The sequence below is a fragment of the Macrotis lagotis genome, chromosome X (genome assembly GCF_037893015.1).
Source record: "Macrotis lagotis isolate mMagLag1 chromosome X, bilby.v1.9.chrom.fasta, whole genome shotgun sequence".
Lineage (NCBI taxonomy): Eukaryota > Metazoa > Chordata > Mammalia > Peramelemorphia > Peramelidae > Macrotis > Macrotis lagotis.
In genome coordinates, this window is record NC_133666.1 from 703,135,019 (window position 1) to 703,152,874 (window position 17,856).

Genomic DNA, 17,856 nt, shown 5'->3' on the forward strand with positions numbered 1-17,856 from the left:
GGTTGGAAGTTTCCAAAGGAACATTTGGACTTGGGTAAGTTGGAAATGTCTATCTGTTGGGATAGTCTCAGATTGAAATGAGGCTGCCTGGAGAGACAAGAGGTCTTTCCTTACCAGGGGTATTTGAGACCTGTTTTAGATGTGTAGAAATACTCCTCTTAAGCACTCAAACAAAACCAGTGCTGTGTCTGAGGGTTGGTGGGACATTTCCAGGGAAGGGAAGGAGGCACCTATGCTTATCTTTAGTCATGACAAGTTAACACCATTCTCTTTTATTGGTTGTTCCTTTCATTTCCTCGGTTGGAATTTTATAGATTGTTTTCCTGGTTCTGTTCACCCTTCATTTAGACAAGTCGTCTCATGTTTCTTTGTGAATCTTAAGGTGACATTCTATTATATTCTTCTCAATGGATGCATACTTTTTTTCCCTACCACTTCACACAATTCCTGCACATAGTAGATGCTGAAAAAGAAAATTCTTAACCTGGATTGGATGAAAGAGAAGCTTGAGGGGCAGCTAGATGGCACAGTGGATAGAGCACTGGTCCTAGAGTCAGAAGAACCTGAGTTCAAGTCTGGCCTCAGACACACATTTAATATTTACTTAGTGTGTGACCTTAGCAAGTCACTTAACGTCATTGCCTTAAAAAAATTTTTTTTAAAAAAGGAAAGCTGAAAGAATGGAGAATATTTATATTTTGCATTTTCTTTCAGATGGCGATACTAGGACTGAGACTAACGCATCATCTCCAAAGTTGGGTCTTTCTATGGAAGAAGCATCCTTTGAACAACTCCCAAAGGGAGTTACCTATATCTCTAGTTTCAGAAAAGCTGGAGCATGTACTTCAAGATTAGAGGGACAAATAAAGCAGGACAATAAAGAACAGAATCTTCCTAAACGTGATGGTCATCGAAAGAGCTTCAGGCTACATCCGGGACGAAGAAGATATCACCGAATATGCTTAAAGAAGATATTTTCCAAGTATAATGAATGTGGGAAACCCTTTGATTATAATTCAGGTCTTATTGACTATCAACTAATTCATGCTGCAGAGAAACCTTTTGAATGTAATGAATGTGGCAAAGGCTTCCGCTGGAGCACAGAACTTACCGTCCATCAGAGAATCCATACTGGAGAAAAGCCTTATGAATGTAATGACTGTGGGAAGGCCTTCCGCCAGAGCTCACAACTGACTATACATAAGAGAATCCATACTGGAGAGAAGCCGTATGAATGTCATGAATGTGGGAAGGCCTTTCACCAGAGTGCAGGACTTACGCAGCATCAGGCAATTCATTCTGGAGAGAAACCTTTTGAATGTAATGAATGTGGGAAAACCTTCCGCCGGAGTTCACAGCTTACAGGACATCAGAGAATTCACACTGGAGAGAAACCATATAAATGTAGCGAATGTGGAAAAGACTTCCGACAAAGCTCACAGCTTACAATACACAAGAGAATTCACACTGGAGAAAAGCCGTATGAATGTCAGGGATGTGGGAAGGCCTTCCACCAGAGTGCAGGACTTATGCAACATCAGAAGATTCATACCGGAGAGAAACCTTATGAGTGTAATGAATGTGGGAAAGCCTTCCATCAGAGCTCACAGCTTACTGTACATCAGAGAATTCATACTGGAGAGAAACCGTATGTATGTAAAGAATGTGGGAAGGCCTTCCACTGGAGTTCACGGCTCACACAACACCAGAGAATCCATACTGGAGAGAAACCTTATGAATGTAATGATTGTGGAAAAGCCTTCCGTCAGAGCTCACAACTCCTGGTGCACCAGAGAATTCATACGGGAGAGAAACCTTATGAATGTAAAGAATGTGGGAAGGCCTTTCATCGAAGCACAGGACTCACACAACATCAGAGAAGTCACACTGGAGAGAAACCTTATGAATGTAACGAGTGTGGGAAAACGTTCCTGCAAAAGTCTTGGCTTACTGTCCACCAGAGGATTCACACAGGAGAAAAACCTTATGGATGTAAAGAATGTGGAAAGGCCTTCCGCCGGAGCTCACAACTAACTCAACATCAGATAATTCATACCAGGGAAAAACCTTATGAATGTCAAGAATGTGGGAAGACTTTCCACCAGACATCTCAGCTTATTCGACATCAGATCATTCATACTGGAGAGAAACCTTATATATGTAATCAATGTGGGAAGGCTTTCCGACAGAGTAAACACCTTACTCGACATGAGATAATTCATACTGGAGAAAAACCCTATGAGTGCAATGAATGTGGAAAGGCCTTCCGCCGGAGCATAGAACTTAGCCGACATCAGACAATTCATAGTGGAGGGAAACCTTTTGAATGTAATGAGTGTGGGAAAGCCTTCCGCCTGAGAACAAGACTAACTGAACATGTGAGAATTCACACTGAAGAGAAGCCTTATGAATGTAATGAGTGTGGAAAGGCCTTTCGCCAGAGTGCAGGACTTATACAGCATCAGAGAATTCACACTGGAGAAAAGCCTTATGGATGCAGTATGTGTGGGAAGACCTTCCGCCAGAGCTCACAGCTTATGCGACACCAGAGAATTCACACTGGAGAGAAACCTTATGAATGCAACATCTGTGAGAATGCCCTCTGCCTGAGTAAACACCTTATTCCACAATATACTACACAAGTTGGAGAGAAGCCTTAGGAAGGTAAAAAAAAACCTTTTGAATGTAATGAATATGAGAATTTCAGCCAGATTACACACTATACTTTACCATAGAGAATTTAAACCAAAGGAAATCTAGTCAAAGCAAGTCAGTATCACATTTCCCATAATGGCCATTCCAAACCATTTTCTTTCTTGGGTCTCAGCTCATTCATTTCCCCCAGTGTCTACATTTACAGCAGATGACTTTGCCACACTTTCACCCCACCACCCCTCATTCTTCAGTTCCACATCTATACAGTTCTTTTAACAGTCAATTGCTTTCTCTTACACTTTCTAGAGACAGAAAATCACAAAATCACTTAAGTAGAGGCATGGCCTTCTGCTCATCTTGTCCAGTTTTTATGCTTAGAAGAATTTTAGCTAGAGCATATAAAAAAAAATGAAAATGCTTTCCCTATCAGAGAGCTCCAATGTTAGCATAAAGAACCTCAAAGAACCTATAAGTCCAACTTACACCTAAAGAACACCTTCTACAATAGACTTAATAAGTAGTCATTCATGCTTTGCTGGAAGACCTCTTGTGGAGGTAGGAACCAATTTCTCTCAATGCACTCCTTTCCTCTACAACTTCTGTTACTCTGGATTCTGTCCTTGGAGGTCAAACAGAAAAAGTCCATGTTATGGTCTTTTGAATATATGACTACATCTTGTTCACTGATTACTCAAATACTTGATGATATTACTAGTGTTTCCCTCTCCCCCAACCCAGGATCCAGTGACTTGCCTATTCTCTGCACATTCTCCAGTTTATCAGTGTCCTTACATCAATTCTCCACCATCTAAACTGAATAGAGTTCACCAAGTGGTATCTGACAATGGCAGAAACAAGGGCCAGATTATTATTATTACCAGATGCCTCTTCTAATCTCCCCACTAATCAAACAACTGAAAATGCCAATCCTTGAGACTCCAGCCTATCCAACACTGATCTCTTCTGTGTATCTCATAATCATCAAGCACTTTGGGCTCTCAAAGCTCACTAGGGAACCTCTTTATTGCTGTTCAATCCAAATCCTCCTTTACCTTTAGTAGGTAATTCATAGTGATGGTCACTATTTTCTTTTTGAAAATCTCTTACCATCTTCAGAGCTGAAAATTTTAGCTTAGATCTCTCAAATAAATAATATTATAAATAAAAAGCATGGCTTATAAAACCTCTAACAAACCTGTAAGGTAGGTGGGACAAATATCCTCATTTTATAGATGATATCAGGGAAGGAATTAAAGGATTTCTTGGTGGTCCAACAACTAGTCAGTGCTAATGTGTAATCCAGCTTGGTATTCTTTATATCCTATATCTTTCCTCCTTGATCTTTTCCCAGTCCCTAGAGCAGGGGTGGGAGCAACTGCAGGTAGGACTCAAAATTCAATAAATTTAGGAGTTTTTAGGGGTCATTTAATGTTTAACCAAATATAGCCTGTGAATGATGTCATAAGTATCCAAATGACCCTTGGCAGAAAAAAGGTTCCCCACTCCTATCCTAGAGGGAAAGCTGGGTTTTCTCCAAGATCCTCCCTTTGACTGTCTTCCTCTTATAATCTCCTTGGTGTCAGAGGACCACTTACTGTGTCATCCCTTTCTACTTGCTAGCTGTGACCATGGGCAATCACCTTTTGGGAGCCTGTTTCCTCTTCTGGGAAGGGGAGGGGTGGACTTTAGGGGATTTCTGTGTTTATGATCCCAAGTCTGGACTCTAAACAGATAACCCTTTAGTCTAGCCTTGTCTTGAGCTGTTATTTCTCCTAAAAGGACCATGATTCTCCAAGTGTCATTTTTGTCCTGTCTATCGAGTTTGAAAGGCTGGTTTTGGAAGCACTCTAGGAAATTTTTATTCAGTCTGATTTCTGCTTTACCTTTAGAGTTATTTCCTCTTCTTTAGGATACTCTCTCATTCTTTGCCTTTATAAACAACACACTATTCTTTTGGCCTGCCTCTTGGAAGGCAGAAATAGCAGGGGAAGTTGCAGAGAGGCCAGTTTCAGCTGGATGTCAGGAAAACATTGTCAAGTAGAGTTGTCCAAAAGTGGAGTGGGCCATCATGCAAGGCAGTAGCAACAATGGAAACCCCCCCACCCCCCACATGACTGGAGGAGCTCTATCAGACCCCTCTAAAGGGGATTCCTGTTCAGGGGCTGTTGAGGCTCCTTCAACTTATGTGAGCCCTGGTGAGTCACATGCAGAAATGATAAAGTGCCCACCTTAAGAAGCTTTATTTTCTACTGGGGGATACAACCTGTTTTCAGAGAAGCAATACAAGATCTCATGTTGGGGAACCTTCAAATGCTAAAGAGGACCTGGCATTTTGTTCTTTGTGGGGAAGGGGGCTCCTGAAGCTTTACTGGTGAGTGATGTGATCAGATCAGTACTTTAGGACTGTTTGGCAGCTCTGTGAAGGGTAGACTGGAGAAGGGAGAGTAATAGGATATGGGTTCCCAGTGATAGAGGGAATGGTTGAGTAAATGGTGATATGGGAGAGTGTGGGGATTATGATGTCATAAAAATGACAAGATTACAAATACATGAAAATGTTCAGGAAGTGACAGAGTAAAGAAAAATAAAAGTGGAAGAAGAGGGTTCATATTTACTGTAAATATGCTATCAACACCAAATCCAGAAGAAAAGAAGACAAGTAAAGAGCAAATTTTTTGTTAGAACTTTGTTAAATTTGGTGCGCAACTAACAAAAATTAAACAGTACATGATAGAAGTGTAGAGCATATGGCAGGACTGGGTCCTGTGTATCAATATTTTTTTGATTGTGTATTCAATTTAGAATATAAACCACTTTTCAGTTAAATGTAATTAATTAAATCACTATGGCACCTTAAGTTTTCAAAACGTTAAAAATAATGGGGTTCTTCAAGGTTCTCCAAATTGTTTCTGATGTACCAGTAATATCATTCCCAGCCTTAAGGCATGGACTAGATGGAGGTGGAATCAAGGATAGCAGAGAGAAGCTAGGAACTTTCTACCATTTTTTAAATTTTTTTTGCAAGGCAAATGGGGTTAAGTGGCTTGCCCAAGGCCACACAGCTAGGTCATTATTAAGTGTCTGAGACTGGATTTGAACCCAGGTACTCCTGACTCCAGGGCCAGTGCTTTATCCACTGCACCACCTGCCCACCCTGAGAAGCTAGGAGCTTTCATAAGCTCTCCCAGGTTCCCTCAGAAACATTAATCAAACCTCTAAACAGGTTTTAGAGTGGCAAAATCCACAAAAGAGCATCTTCCAGCAGGATCTGTCTCTGATGGAATGTGAGTGTATCCAGGACAGGGAACAAAACCAGTTTGTGTGCAGTGAGCTAAGGTGGGAACTGGAGGTTCTCAGCACACGAGAGATTTCCAGTGGAGGTGCCTGGAATCCAGGCTCAGCCAGTCAATGGCACAGCAGACAAACTGGGAAAACTCCCAACACAGCTACTTCAGACCCCCATTCAGCTGGTGTGACTAGACTGGATGACCCAGCTCAGCAAGCTGCTAGTTTTCCCAAACCAGAAGGTTTAACCCAATGAGCAAGCAACTGGTATTCCCAACATAGATGGCCCACAGAGCAAGCTGCTGGTGTTCACAACACTGAAAGCTCACTGAGGAACCCTCTGGTGGTTTTAACCTCAATGGCCTCAGGCCAGTGAGCAGGCCTCTAGAGTTCTCAGTGCAGAAAGTCTATGACCCCTCCCCCCAACACGAGAACCTTGGGCTAGTGCCCAGTAACAAAATTCAAAATGAGCAAGAAAGATCAGAGAAAAGCAAGGACTACAGAAAGTTACCTTTGGAGATAAGGATGGGCAAAATACCATCTTATGAGGGGATAGCAGAAAAGGCACTACATGTGAAGCTGCAGAGGAGAATATGAGTTGGTCTCTAAAAAAACTTACTGGAAGAGCTCAAAAATGATTTTAAAAATCAAGTAGAAAAATTGGGGGAAAGTATAGACTAATACAAGATGATTCTTAACTGCACTGGGGTGCCTAAAATCACCAGCCACCTAAAGAGTATTGGGTTTCTGAGTTCTTGGTTTGTGTGATGAAAGTTCTAACAATCACTTCTTTTCCCATTCATTTGGACACAAGTCAAAATGTGGATAACTAGGTGACATAGTGGGGGAGTCACTTAACCTGGATTGCCTTGCATCAAGGCCATCTCCAGTCCTGATCATAATTGACCACTGACCCAGATGTCTCTGGAGGAGAAAGTGAAGCTGGTGACTAGGGACAGCAGCCCAACACTCAAATCCAATTCACGTGCTTGTCATGACATCACCTCCCTGATATCAGGGTCTTCTTAGAGAATGAAGGACAAACATCAAGCCCTAGTCCCTTCCTGCAGTCTCTCTGAAGACTTAGTCTTAGTGAGAAGATGGCATTGAGAGAGCAGAATAGTAGAAAGAGGCAGATTTTGTCTTGCTCTCAGGAGAAACTTCCTAACAATGAAAGCTATCCCAAAGAAAAGTGGGTTACTTTAAGAGGAGCTGGGGATTTATGTTGTAGCTCCTTAATTAGCATATCTTCTAAACCCTTTCATCCCTCAGATCTGCCATAGTTCACCTTGGCTGAGAGTCTTATATTTCACTGAAAAATTCTTAGGCCATTTGCCAGCCTTCTGTCTCATGTCACCAAGATGCCATCTGCTGCCACCCTTCTTTAGCATGAAAACTGACCCTTCTCACCAGAGTGAATCATTCAACATGCACAGATGATCCCATTCCAACCCACCTTCTTCACCATGTTTCACCCTTTGTTATTTCTCTTTTTTACAAATCTTTCATTTCTTTTGTCTACTGGCTGTTTCCCTACTGCCTGCAAAACATTTCTCCTTCCCCACTCTCCACCATCCAAAGCTTACCTTTTGTTACTGAACTTATGAAGACCAAATACACTTCTTTCTCATTTTTTAATGCTGCAGTCTGGCTTCTGATTTCATCCAACAGAACTGTAGTGCTTTCTTTATTGCCAGATCCAGTGGTCTTTTCACCAAACTCCTCCTTGACCTCTGTAGCCTTTGACTCTGTCTGCTATCTTCTCCTTTCTTGGTTCTCCTGCCTTTCTGACCTTGCCTTGATCTGCTGCCAGATCAAAACTGTGGGCCTTGTCTGAAGCCCTCTTTTTCTATACTGTTTCACTTGGTGATTTCAATTCTTATGAATTCATCTATTTCTTTCAGATGATTCTACTGGCCCAGTCCTAATCTAACTCTTAACTCCTGTCTCACATCTCCAACTGCCTAGCCTACATCTTAAATGAAAGTCCCAAAGACATCTTCAACACAACCTGTAAAAACCCTCTCTCCTTAACTTCCCTATGGCTGTTGAAACCACAGCATTCCTTCCAATTGCCCCAGGATTGTAACCTAGGTGTTATCCTCAATTCTTTACTCTTACCCCTATCTCTGATCAATTGCCAAGACCTTCCAATTTCATCTCTAGTATCTCGCCAATATGCCCTCTTTTCTCCTCTGATGCTTCCCTACCGACAATGCTTTCATTACTTCTTCTGTGAATGATTCTACCTGCCACAAGTCTGCTCCATGTCACCTTCAGAGTGATTTCCTAAAGCAGCAGATCATGACTTTCGGTTACCTCCAGGATCAAATATAAAATCCTTTATTTTAAAGTCCTCCATAATGTTTGCCCACTTTTTTGTTTTACTTTACTTTATGCCTTTCTTCCATTATACCATTAGATACAGTGGCTTGGCTTCTTTGTTGTTCCTCACCAAGACATTCCATCTCCTAAATTCATTTTCATTGGCTATTCATTCCCCATCCCCCCCCCCCCATTATTGGAATTCTGTCCTTTCTCATCTCCATCTTCTATATTGCTTCCTTCTCACTTATAAAAAAAAAAACTTCTCCTGACTCCTCCTTAATACTAGTGGCTTCTTTCTGTTTATTATCTCCAACTCAGCCTGAATTCCAGCCTTAAACCCTAGCTATGTGACCTTGGGCAAGTCATTTCACCTTGTTTGCCTCAGTTTCTCATCTATAGAAATGACAAAGCACTCCAGTATCTCTGCCAAGAAATCCCCCAGTGGGACCATGAAGAATTGGATGCTACTGAAGGGATGGAACAATAACAGTAACAATCCTGTCTATATTGTGTTTGTGTATCGTGTTTGCATGCTTTCTCCGTTAGACTGTGAGCTCCTCGAGGGCAGGCATTCATGTTTTTGCCTTTGTCTCCACAGTGCTTAGCATATTGCCTGGCACACACTAGATGCTTAATAAATGCTTATCGACTGGCTGACTCACTGTCCACAACAGCTGCTCGTGTCTCCTTCCTAGGAAGGGTGAAAGTCAGTGAAATACTTGGTCTTAGATTCCTAAGAATTGCAGGCTTCCACTGAGGTGGAAGGGGTATCATTGGCTGTCTCATCCAAGCTAAAGCAGTCCTCAGGCTGGCATCTCAATCCTGGAAGATCACTTCAACCCTGGAGCTTGTGTGGGCAGCACACTTGTCTCCCGGGGACCCTTCCTCCATTTTTCTCCAGGCTGCATGTCTCAGAGGACTTCTCCACTCTTCCCCTATGCTAAGGATCTTCCCCCCTTTTGGCAGCTTCCCTTTGAATATAAGCTCCTTGAGTGCAGACTTTCTTTTTGCTTGTCCCAGGATTTTTGCATGTACTTCATGCCTAATGAATGTATCTTGTCTGCCTTGGCCACCTAACCTCATCATGGAAGCTTGGGGAGTATGGGACTAGGCAGGATGTAGGAGATGTGACTCCACTTGAGTGGAGGACGAATTCAGAAGCCAGCTCCCAGCAGAAGACCACTTCTAGCTGGCATTCCTAGAAACTGACTCTGAAACCCTCCAAAAAGCATCCAGATCAGTTTTAGTCTGGCTAAGTCTAGGGCCAGGCAGCAGTTTAATCTCTGTTTCTCCTTTCAGATCCTTAATCCATCACAGCCACTTTCTGCTTGCTAGGTTCTGGGCTCTCAAGGAGCTCACATTCTAATGGAGGAGACAACATGCACAAAATAGGGATGGGCAGAATACTGAGTTTAAAATCAGATCTCTTATAGAAAGGCACCCAGAAGCCATTGAGTTCAACACCTTAACTGAGGAGACTAAGGCTTTTGGAAATTGGGATGTGTTTGAGGTCACAGCAAAGTGATTTATACCCAAGTCCTCTGACACCAGAGCCAATGACTTTCCACTGGAACAGACTAGAAGGAAGCCAGGAACTTGAAGGAAGAATTGAGGACATTCTAAGTGTGGGGGCCAACAAGGGAAGGCTCAAAGCTTGAAGTACAAGTATTGAGTGTGAAGGAGAGCAAATGGGCTATCTGGCAGGATTGTAGTGTTTGTAGAGGAGACGTGGATAAGAAGGCTAGAACTATAGGGAGGGACCAATGTGCTAAGTTTTAGGTGCCAAGGGGTAAATGGTGCCACTAGAGTTGATGGGGCTTGGGGAGATGAAAAGGTCAAACCTCTCATTTTTATAGCCATAGGGAGGATAGGTTCAGGTAAATAAAGATGAAGCAAGGAGACCAATTAGCAGTCCAGAAAGGAGCAATAGGGACCATAATTAGGATAGTGGTTACATGAGAGGAGAGAATATTCTATGCCTAGAAAAGGTGTGAAAATAAAAGTCACGAGATATGAAAATGGCCATGTGGGATGAATGAGAGTGAGGAGGGCATGATGACACTGAGATTGGAACCAGAGTGTCTGGGAGGGTGGCGGGGCCCTTCATGGTGAGGGAAGGTTAGAAGAAGGCACAGTCAATCACACCCTGGACTTGGGGCCAGAAATCTATGGGCTCAGATCCTACACCAGACCCTTTCTAGTTTTATGAGCCTGAGCAAGTCCCTTCACTTCTCTGTGCTCCAGTTTCCTCACTTCTCTAGATAAACAGCTTCAGTTGCTTCAAGTAGTGATGAGGACACAAGGCTCTTCACTTCCTGGGTCCCCCTCTTTTACATGCTTCCCAGCTGGTCATTGTTCAGTTGTTTTCAGTCAAATTTGACTCTTTGTGACATCATCTGGGGCTTCTTGGCGTGATTTGTCATTTCTTTCTCCAGTTCATTTTACAGATGAAGAAACAGAGGCAGAGTTAAGTGACTTGCCTAGGGAGGGACACAGCTATTAAGTGTCTGAACTCACACTTGAACTCAGGTCTTCTGACTCCAGTGATGGTGCTTTGCCCATTGCACTACCTCGCTGCCCTAGCTGGTCCATTTCCAGCCACATATCTGTGAAGCCCAGACTGGAATTCAGTATTCCAGGTGTGCCTGCCTCTTCCTAGATACTCTGTCTCTCTTCATAATCCACCCTCCCCCACCATGATAACTTCACCTTTGGGGCATACCTGGATAAAATCGGGATCTAGGTTACCATCCAGGTGCTAGTGATGAAGTTCCTATAGCCCAGAGTCCAGGCTGGATTCCCGGGGCACTGTTTTAGAGATTCCCTCCCAAGCTGACATCAAACCATGTGTGCTGACTCTTGGAGGACTTTCGGGTGGCCATTGAGGTGCTTGCTGAGTTTCAGATTCATATTACAGTTCTATAAACCAACCTACACCTCTCCATCTTTTCCATGGAAGACATGTTGTCAAATACTTTGCTAAAATGGAGGAACAACTGGAGCTTCTACATTTCCCTGATCTGCTAGCTGAGTAACTATAGAAAGTCTGGCGACTCTGCAATGACTACTTCTTTCCTAAATATTCACTAATTGTCCCTTAAATGACTTCCTAAGTGTTCCCCAGGATGTGAATTCAAATTCAGTAACTGGTAATTTACAGAACTCCATTTATTTGCCTGGGTTGGAGTTTTTGTTTTTTAAATTGGGAAAACTTGTAATAATTGTAGAGTTGCAGTAGGATGCAATGGTCAAGCTAGAAACTTTGGTCTGAGGAACCCTGGCAAAAGCTCCACCTCTCTGGGATACCATGCTCTCATCAGGATAATGGAGTTAAAAATGCCTGCTATCCATAAGACCCCACCCCAATGGTGACTTCTTGGAGGATGGTCCTTCCACAAGTTGGGCTAGACATTGTGACATGGAGTTGACCTTTGGACATTGAAGGCTGGTGTAGCAGCAGAACATGAGCTCTAGAAGGTTCTGCTGGGTCAATAGAAAAAGACTTCCTGAGATTGCTGGGGACTGACGTGAAATTGGAGACAATTTTCAATGTTAATGAGTGAAATCACACAAAAAAAGGAACTTGAGAGGAATAAAATTTAAAGAGAAAGAGAGAAGGGGGCTGTTAGAGAAATTATCCTTCTCTTGCCCAGTGGCATTCAGTGGAATTCAGTGGAATTCAGGCATTTCCAGTTCACAGGTACCTAGAAGGCTAGTTGTCATAACAAAGTAGTCAAGAGGGGAGGCTGGGTGTTGAAGTGGATAGAGCACTGGCCCTGGAGTGAGGAGTACAGGAGTTGGAATCAGACCTCAGACACTTAATTACCTAGCTGTGTAGCCTTGGGCAAGCCACTTAACCTCATTTGCCTTGCAAAAACCTAAAAAAAAAAAAGTAGTCAAGGTTTGGGGCTTTTCCTGGACACGTGCTTCTAACAACTGCCACTATGCTTTTGGGTAGGAGAAACAAACCCTCTCTTCGCCTCTTTGCTGGAAATACAAGGGAAGAATGAATATAAAAGGCTCTGAGTCTGAGAAGGTCCAGGAAGCTGCATTTATACATGTCAAGACCCAACCTCTCAGTTGGGGGGCCCAAGCCATCTACAAGTGCATCATGGCTGTGTCATCCCAGCAAAGGATTCCTTGACTCAAAGCCAACAGATCACCCCAGTTTTACATGAGAGTCTAACTAAAGGCAGAGAAAACCCTAGAGGGGATGAAAACTCCTTTTCTCTTTGCCACAGCAGGCTGTTCCAAACTCTTCCTTCTCTAGGTCCCCAGTCTTTCAACCTTTGAGGTTTACAAGTCTTTCTCAGGTCAAAGGGAAGGGGTTGGGAGGACACAGAAGCCCCCCCAACTCCCAGGGATTCTCCCATAGGAGAACATAGGCTGAAGTTGTTCCACCCCAGGCAGGCCCAGGCCTAGAATTTCTAATTGTGAACTACTTTGAGGTTTTGATCCCATTCCACAGGGGATAACTGACTCCTAGTGCATGTCCTGCAAAGTACCTATCCCCCAAGTCCTCCCTTATTATGGAAATATGTTAAACATGATTGTACATATATAACTATATTTGATTACTCGATGTCCTGGGGAGGGGGGAGGGAGAAAAGTGTGGAGCTTATAAAGAGGTGAATGTTGAAAATTATCTTTACATGTAATTGAAAAATAACATTCAAAAAAAATCCTCCCCCATTACTGCAAAGGGTAACATCGTCCTCCCATTTCCCAGGGTCCCAACTTGGGGGTCCTCCTGGACTCCTCCTTGTCTCTCACCCCCAGATCCAATATGGTGCCAAGGCCTGTGGATTTCAGTTCTTCAGCATTTCTTATTGATTCCTCATCAATCCCCCCCCCCCCCAATCTCTCCTATATGTCTCCTCTTCCCCTCTGACACAGCCCGACCCTGGGGTAGACCCTCATCACCTCTCTCCTGGACTGCAATGGTAGCTGCTGGGGGTGGGGTAGGGGTAGGGGTCTGCCTGCTTCAGGTCTCTTCTACTCTAATCCATTCAGCCACCAAAGGGATTTTCCTAAAGTGTAGGAAGGATACACATATCTCTTGATACACTCCACTGGCTCCCTATTGCCTGGGTTCCCAGTGATGATGTTTGTCCTTTATTCTCGAAGGGGTACAGGAGGAAGTGAGAGGGCTGGGAGCACGTGGAAAGGAGGCAGCTCCCACCGAGGGCAGGAGTCCTGGGCCCAGGCCCCCAGCCCCTTCCAAGTTGTCCAGTTAAACTAAATAGCTAATGGTGAGAAAGGAATTCAAAAATTATACATGTGTTACTATGCCGTGAGAATGGGTGGAGAGGGAGGGAGGGGAGCCAAGCAGGGGAAGGGGCTGCAGAAAAGAGTGATGGGAGAAGAGCACCTTGGGTCACCCGGAGCTCTGCTCCATGCCACAACAACCCCAGAGGCCAAAAGAACAAAAATAAAATATCCCACTCGCCTCTCCTCCACCAAGAGGGGGGTGAAGTCAAATTATAGAGACATACATTTCTGACCATGCCAAACTATGCAGCTGTGGATTGAAGCCTTTATTTTTTTAGATTAAATGGGTTTTGTGTTTGGTTTCTAAAATGTGGTTTGTGTGCATGAACTAATTTTTTTCACATTTAAGTTTTATTCAATGGAAGCTAACAAAGGGGAGAATTTGAAGGAGCCAATGGTTTTAATAAATCCCCCACAAGAGAAACTCTGGCAGGGGCACCTCATCCATTAGTCTATTCTTAGCAGATTGGAGGCATGAGTGAGAACAGGGGTGTGCTTTTCTCCCCAGCTACATGCCCCATTCGGGGTTCTAAAAGGAAGGTATCTTCTGGAGGGCAGCTAGGTGGCACAGTGGATAAAGCACCGGCCCTGGATTCAGGAGTACCTGGGTTCAAATCTGATCTCAGACACTTAATAATGACCTAGCTGTGTGGCCTTGAGCAAGTCACTTAACCCCATTGCCTTGCAAAAAACCTAAAAAAAATATGTCAAACCTGAAATAGCACTGGAGAGGTTGGGGGTGGAGAGTAGTAGTCAAGCCTTAGGGATTGCTGGTGAGGTACAGGTTGGGTTCTAAACTTGGGTACAGAAGCCAGAAGATCCTGGGGGATGCATTTGGGGTGAGGCCTAGGAGTCCCCTTTGTAGCACTGTTCCTGAGAAGATTGGTCCAAGGGGAACAAATTAATTTTGGGGGGGGGGTTTGCAAGGCAAATGGAGTTAAGTGGCTTGCCAAGGCCACACATCTAGGTAAGTATTAAGTGGTCTGAGACTGGATTTGAACTCAGGTCCTCCTGGCTCCAGGGCCAGTGCTCTATCCATTGCGCCACCTAGCTGCCCCATAAAAGCTATTTTTTGAAAGAGAAATTAAATATAGTTGACTTTGATAGTGTAGACTTGAAACTAGATCAAAAGATGAGGTACCAAGATGCACTTGAAAGTGGAGCATTTTGTAAATCTAACCGTGCACAAAGTTGTAACTATTTAGATTATAGATGAGTGACTTCCATTTCTCAATCTACTAATGACATCACTTAAATAGGGATCACCAAAAGGTACTCGTTTTTTTTCATCAGAAGCTCATTAGCAGAGGGTAGGACCTTGGCTTGTCTTTAGACTGAATTTTACTATAAGAAATATTTGTGGGGCAGGTAGGTAGCACAGTGGATAAAGCACCATCCCTGGAGTCAGAAGTCCCTGAGTTCAAATCTGACCTCAGGTACTTAATAATGACCTAGCTGTGTGGCCTTGGGCAAGCCACTTAACCCCATTGCCTTGCAAAAACCTAAAAAAAAAAACCCAAAAAGAAATATTTCCCTCTTCTCTGGGGAGGCTGAAATTAGTTTTGAAAATTTTGATTTCCAAGAGTTGTTCCCTGGTACAAAAAAATAGCTTATTTCAATCTAGGATCAGTTGATTAGTTAGCAAGCATTTGTGGGGATTAAAATTGTCCCACCTACAATAAAAGAGAGTAAGGTAGAGAGTATGAGCCAATGAATGTTTATTAAAGGGTCCATGGTCCCCTTTAATGAAGTGGACCTCAGATCTTCCTCATGATCTGAGATCTCTCCTTCCTCCAAGACCTTGTTTTGATAGGTTTTGATACCAAATATGTAAAAGAGGCATGGTGAAATACAGAATCTCATTGGTTGAAAGACCTTGTTCTTGAGGGCCAAAAATGACATATTAGCAGGGGGATCGTGGATTGGGTGAAGCATGGAGCATCTCCACTGACTATCAGTTCATAAGATAGTTTAAGCAGGAGGAGATGGCCCAGGATATATATACATCCTGACTAGGTGGTCATTTGCTTGATCCAGAGATAAAAAAAATAAATTGGGATTTTCTAAGCAGTTGAGTCACCTCTGCCACCATCTTGGGCACCAAGACAAGAAAACAAGGGTGGAAGGCCTCTAACTAGCTTCTCATGATTGTGTAGGTGATTTTACTATCTAGATTTCCTAGCTTTCAAATTGATTGATACTAATTAGAATTTGAGTAGGGGTCCTCACTCTGCTGCCATGAGAAACCCCAAGAGTGCAGCCGGGGAAATAACCAAATGGCTAGCCTGTGTTCTTTTCAAATGGTGGTTCAAGAAGGATCTCTCCACTCTCCAACCCAAATGAGGCAGTGTCAACTGAAGAGGCATGAGGACCAGCTGCTGTGATCCTTCAGGATGAAGAGGTTCCTGGGCACAATCGAGTCGTCCAAGAAGATGCAGAGAGGGTCATGCTATTGCTCTCCAAGTTCCACTTCTCTTCAAGCTGTGAGAGGTGACTGGAGATGCAAAGTTCTGGTTCTGGACAAATCCCCAGTGGAGGTGGAACTCTGTATAACTTGACCATTATTTCTATGTCTTGAGACAAACAAGTTTACTGGAAATATTTGGAAGATGAAACAGTCGATTTCATATTAAAGATGCCTCCAGTTGATCCCATAGGTACCTTACACCTATATAAGGGAGGGACTGTTATCTAGGAGGAAATGCCTTGTTCTCGATGGCACTGGACCACCTTTTTTAAGTCCTAGGTCCCCTTCTAAGTGCTTGCCAGCCATCACCCAGGAGAGTCCTTCTAACATTTACCCTGGATAAAAAGTCAGTCTCATTGCCTATAGTTTATACCATTCTCTTCCCTTTTTTGAAGGCCAAGACAACATTCACTATTTTCCTGTGTTGTGGTATTGATCCCATTTTTGTTCACTCAGTAGTTAGGTCTGTTGGCTGTTTATGGACCCAAGGGTGTAGTTCTTCAGATATTTTTATCATTTGTTTTATTTCTCCCAGGGAGCCTACCTGGGTTTCCTTTGAACTCTTTAAAGCCTGCTTTCCCCAAGTTGAGGACCTCTGGCTGAGAATGCCCATACTTCCTCTATTCTATCACCGACTTGAAGTGGTCACTTAATTTCTCCCAAAATTTTTACCTATTTTCCCCTCTTTGTGAAGAGGAGCTCAAGAATAGAATTTCCCATTGTGGGTTCCTCCATCTTCTGAAGGATGCAATCATTAAAGCAAGTCAGGGAGTCATTAACTTCCCAGCTTTTGGCAGAGTCTAGACTATTATCATAGAGGACTGAGAAGAAAGTACAAAAGTGCCCCCAAAACTATGTTTTTAGGTGCAATGAAAATGAACTCAGAAAAAAATGGCAATGATACTACATTTACAGAAAATTACATATTAATAGTGTCATGGGGTGGCTAGGTGGTACAGTGGATAGAGCACCGGCCCTGGAGTCAGGAGGACCTGAGTTCAAATCCAGCCTCAGACACTTAATAATTACCTAGCTGTGTGGCCTTGGGCAAGCCACTTAACCCCATTTGCATTGCAAAAGCCTAAAAAAATAGTTTCAGACTTTTAAAAATGATTCAGAAATTAAGTGAGAAATTTGTGGTCCTATTGGTGTTAAGCAATTTTTATTCTTGCCCCCCCCAACTTGATAGTTTCATAAACAGTCCTTTTTTGTTTGTATTTTGAAATGTCTTTTTGATGACTTTGTTCTGAATAAAAAAGATAAGTTTTAAAAAATCCTGGTTTTTTTTGAATAGTGTCTATCTGTCCCTGGCACAAGACTGCCCAGCATACTGTGCCCTCATCAGTGAGGAGGCCATGCTCTATGAAGAAGGCAGATTTGAAGCAGCTCAAAGGAAACCTGACATCTGTAGAGGACCCACCCCAGGGGTTCCATGAACCATTTGTCCCCAGCCTGTGGTAGAGCATTCCAAGCTTGTGTTGATCTGATCAGCTCTAGTCAGACACGCTGTCATTTGCTCAAACATACTGATGTCATTTTGTTCTTCAATAACAAAGGACAAGAACCAAAATTCTGTCCAGAATAAAGGCCCAATCGTGTAGCGTATCCCACCAAATCTCAGTGATAACGGTGACAACAAATGCCTCCTTGCCTCAAAGGTCTTATTGTTTATCAGTTACATTTTTGGCATTTGTGTAGATGCATTTGCGACAATGGTTTGGACTGCTGGTCCCTTTTTGGGATTTGGTCCCCTTTGAATTTCTGAATGTTTCTGCTGGTATTCCTTTTTCTTTGTAACTATAGTCTCTGGGCTTTTTAAAACTTGGTGGGGGGGATATCCATAAACAATC

The 17,856-nt window shown here is 43.1% G+C and overlaps 1 protein-coding gene across 2 annotated transcripts in view; it reads left to right on the top strand.

Moving 5' to 3' along the window:
- Positions 1 to 17,652, top strand: part of LOC141497102 (uncharacterized) — a 28,498-nt gene extending 10,846 nt beyond the window's left edge. For both annotated transcript variants that reach the window (XM_074199698.1, XM_074199697.1), the window contains one exon: positions 715 to 17,652. In XM_074199698.1, coding sequence (XP_074055799.1) covers positions 715 to 2,660 — 1,946 coding nt within the window. In that variant the 3' untranslated portion in view covers positions 2,661 to 17,652. The remainder of the gene's footprint in view (positions 1 to 714) is intronic.
- The last annotated feature ends 204 nt before the right edge of the window (positions 17,653 to 17,856 follow it).